We start from the raw sequence: 2,045 nt of genomic DNA, 5'->3' as shown, positions 1-2,045 counted from the left end.
GAGGGCCTCGCGCCGGAGCCAGAGCACACGCTCCGTTAGCGAGATCCGTTGCGCCGCCGCGATGTTCGACGCTAACAGGACTCGCCAGCGCACGTCGCCCGCCATCGCCAGCGCCGCCGCGTTAGCTTTTTATCTTCAAGGATCTGTTCCTCCGTAAAACAGCTAAATAAATACAGGGGAAAATTGGGGACCAACTCGTAAAATTTCGAAGGATTTCCTTCTCGTTTTTTTTTTTTTTTGAGAATCAGGATTTCCTTTTCGTGCGTCTATTCTTTTAGAAACCGAAACCAGGCCGCCCCCGCTGCCCGAGGAGGCACGCACCACCTGGAAGCATCTGGAGGCGTGGCACAGCAGCCGCAGAGCAGCCGTCGCCCGCAGTTACCAGCCATCACCCCGCGGCGCCGTGCACCTCGCGGCGGCGGAGCACATACGAGAGCGCGCAGTCGATCGGGAGGCGCCGCCGATGGACCCGTCCGACGTCGAGATGGAGCCCGCGGAGCATCCGTCCCAGCCCCAGCCCCAGCAGCCTCCGCCGCCGCCGCAGCCCGCGGCGGCCGGAGATGGGTGGAGCATGCTGTCCCGCGCCCGCGGCCTGCTCCAGGAGGGCCAGCCGTCCCTCGCGCTGCAGGCGGTGAGAACCCTCGCCTCACTCTCTCTGCCCTCGCCATCCCCTCTCCCCTTCCGCCTCCATTTCCTGCGCTTCGTCGCGTCTCGACCCTCACCGTGCGTGTCGGAACAGGAAATCCGCGAGGTCCGCACCCGCCATGGCTGATCACGCGATTAGAACGGACGAGGTGGGTTTTCTCTGGTTTCAGTTTCGCTTTGGATCGTCTTCTCCATGGCGTAGTCCACCTTGGGATTTCGCGCGGAGCGACAAAACAGGGGTTAGGTGGTATGATTCGTTCTAGGTCTTAGGGTTCTAGGCTTTGAGGTTTAGGGTTTGTTAGGTATGATTCGTGCTAGTAGATGTTTAGGTGTTTGGGTGGTGCCTCCCTACCTGCGCACCTCTTCTTTTCGGCTATATTCCCCTTAGGCTAGTAATGATTGTTCTGATGTTTCTCCTCCTTGAGAGGTAAAAGGGAGGAAGATTATAAAGTGATGCACACACAGGGAAATGCTTCCACTATGTTGAGTGCTCGTAGGCTCGTACATATCTGATATCTCACACCTATCAGTATTTCAACTCGCTATTTACTAATGGATTTCCATTAGCACACTGAGTAAGCTCTAGGGATGGTGTTTACAAACGTATGAGGATTGAGCTTGCAAAGTGGGGAAGTAGGACAGATGCATTGTAGCCTTACAAATCTGTTTTGGCAATCATTGTCAAGACTTCATTTCCGATTGTAATTGACATGCCGCAGTGTAGATTCGAGTGTATTCCTCATGGGCCACACAGTTACAATAGTTTCTGATAAAAAAATCTTAAAAGAGTTTTGAGTTTCCAACGCAACTGCACAGCTAGTTTTACTACTCCCTGATATGGATCGGAGTGATTATTAGTTGTTGTACTAAATCAGCGACAATTAATATGGATTGGAGGGAGTAATTAATTATTTTCTAAGTGTTTGAGTTTGCCATGCAGTTGTGTAGCTAGATATAGTAATTTTCTTAGGGTAATTGTTAGACTTAGTTTCAGTTTCATACAGTGGTGTTTTTCTGATAATTTGTTTGTGCCTGCATAGTCCTGTGTCTGCTCTTTCTGTTCCCCCTTTGTTGGTTTGCTAGTTCCTTACCTTCTTTTCTTTCATTTTCTGGTAGTAATGGGGAACCCCAAATTTCCTTACCTTCTTTTCTTTCATTTTCTGGTAGTAATGGGGAACCCCAAATAATTATCTTCTTTGATTGAGTTCAGAAATGTCGATGTTTGGAGACCTGCCATTTAATATTTATGTAAAGTTTGTTTCTTAACAAGGGTTCTTCGAATTCATATTTTCTGAGAATGAACACCAACGCTCCACCCAAAGTTTGGTGTACAACTTCAGCCAAGCATGCTTGAACTTTTGAACAGTGATTATTTCCCAGGGTTGTGTGCTCGGTCACCT

General features: G+C 49.6%; 1 protein-coding gene across 1 annotated transcript in view; it reads left to right on the top strand.

Annotated features, from left to right (window-relative positions):
* Positions 1 to 284: 284 nt before the first annotated feature.
* The window catches only part of LOC123136397 (uncharacterized), a 5,379-nt gene continuing 3,618 nt past the window's right edge, over positions 285 to 2,045 (top strand). The window contains exon 1 of the mRNA XM_044555753.1: positions 285 to 631. Within this exon, the coding sequence (XP_044411688.1) occupies positions 464 to 631 (168 nt within the window). The 5' untranslated portion in view covers positions 285 to 463. The remainder of the gene's footprint in view (positions 632 to 2,045) is intronic.

This window comes from Triticum aestivum, chromosome 6B (assembly GCF_018294505.1).
Source record: "Triticum aestivum cultivar Chinese Spring chromosome 6B, IWGSC CS RefSeq v2.1, whole genome shotgun sequence".
Classification (NCBI taxonomy): domain Eukaryota; kingdom Viridiplantae; phylum Streptophyta; class Magnoliopsida; order Poales; family Poaceae; genus Triticum; species Triticum aestivum.
The sequence above is the reverse complement of the archived record's forward strand: the minus strand, read 5'-3'. Positions and strand labels throughout refer to the sequence as shown.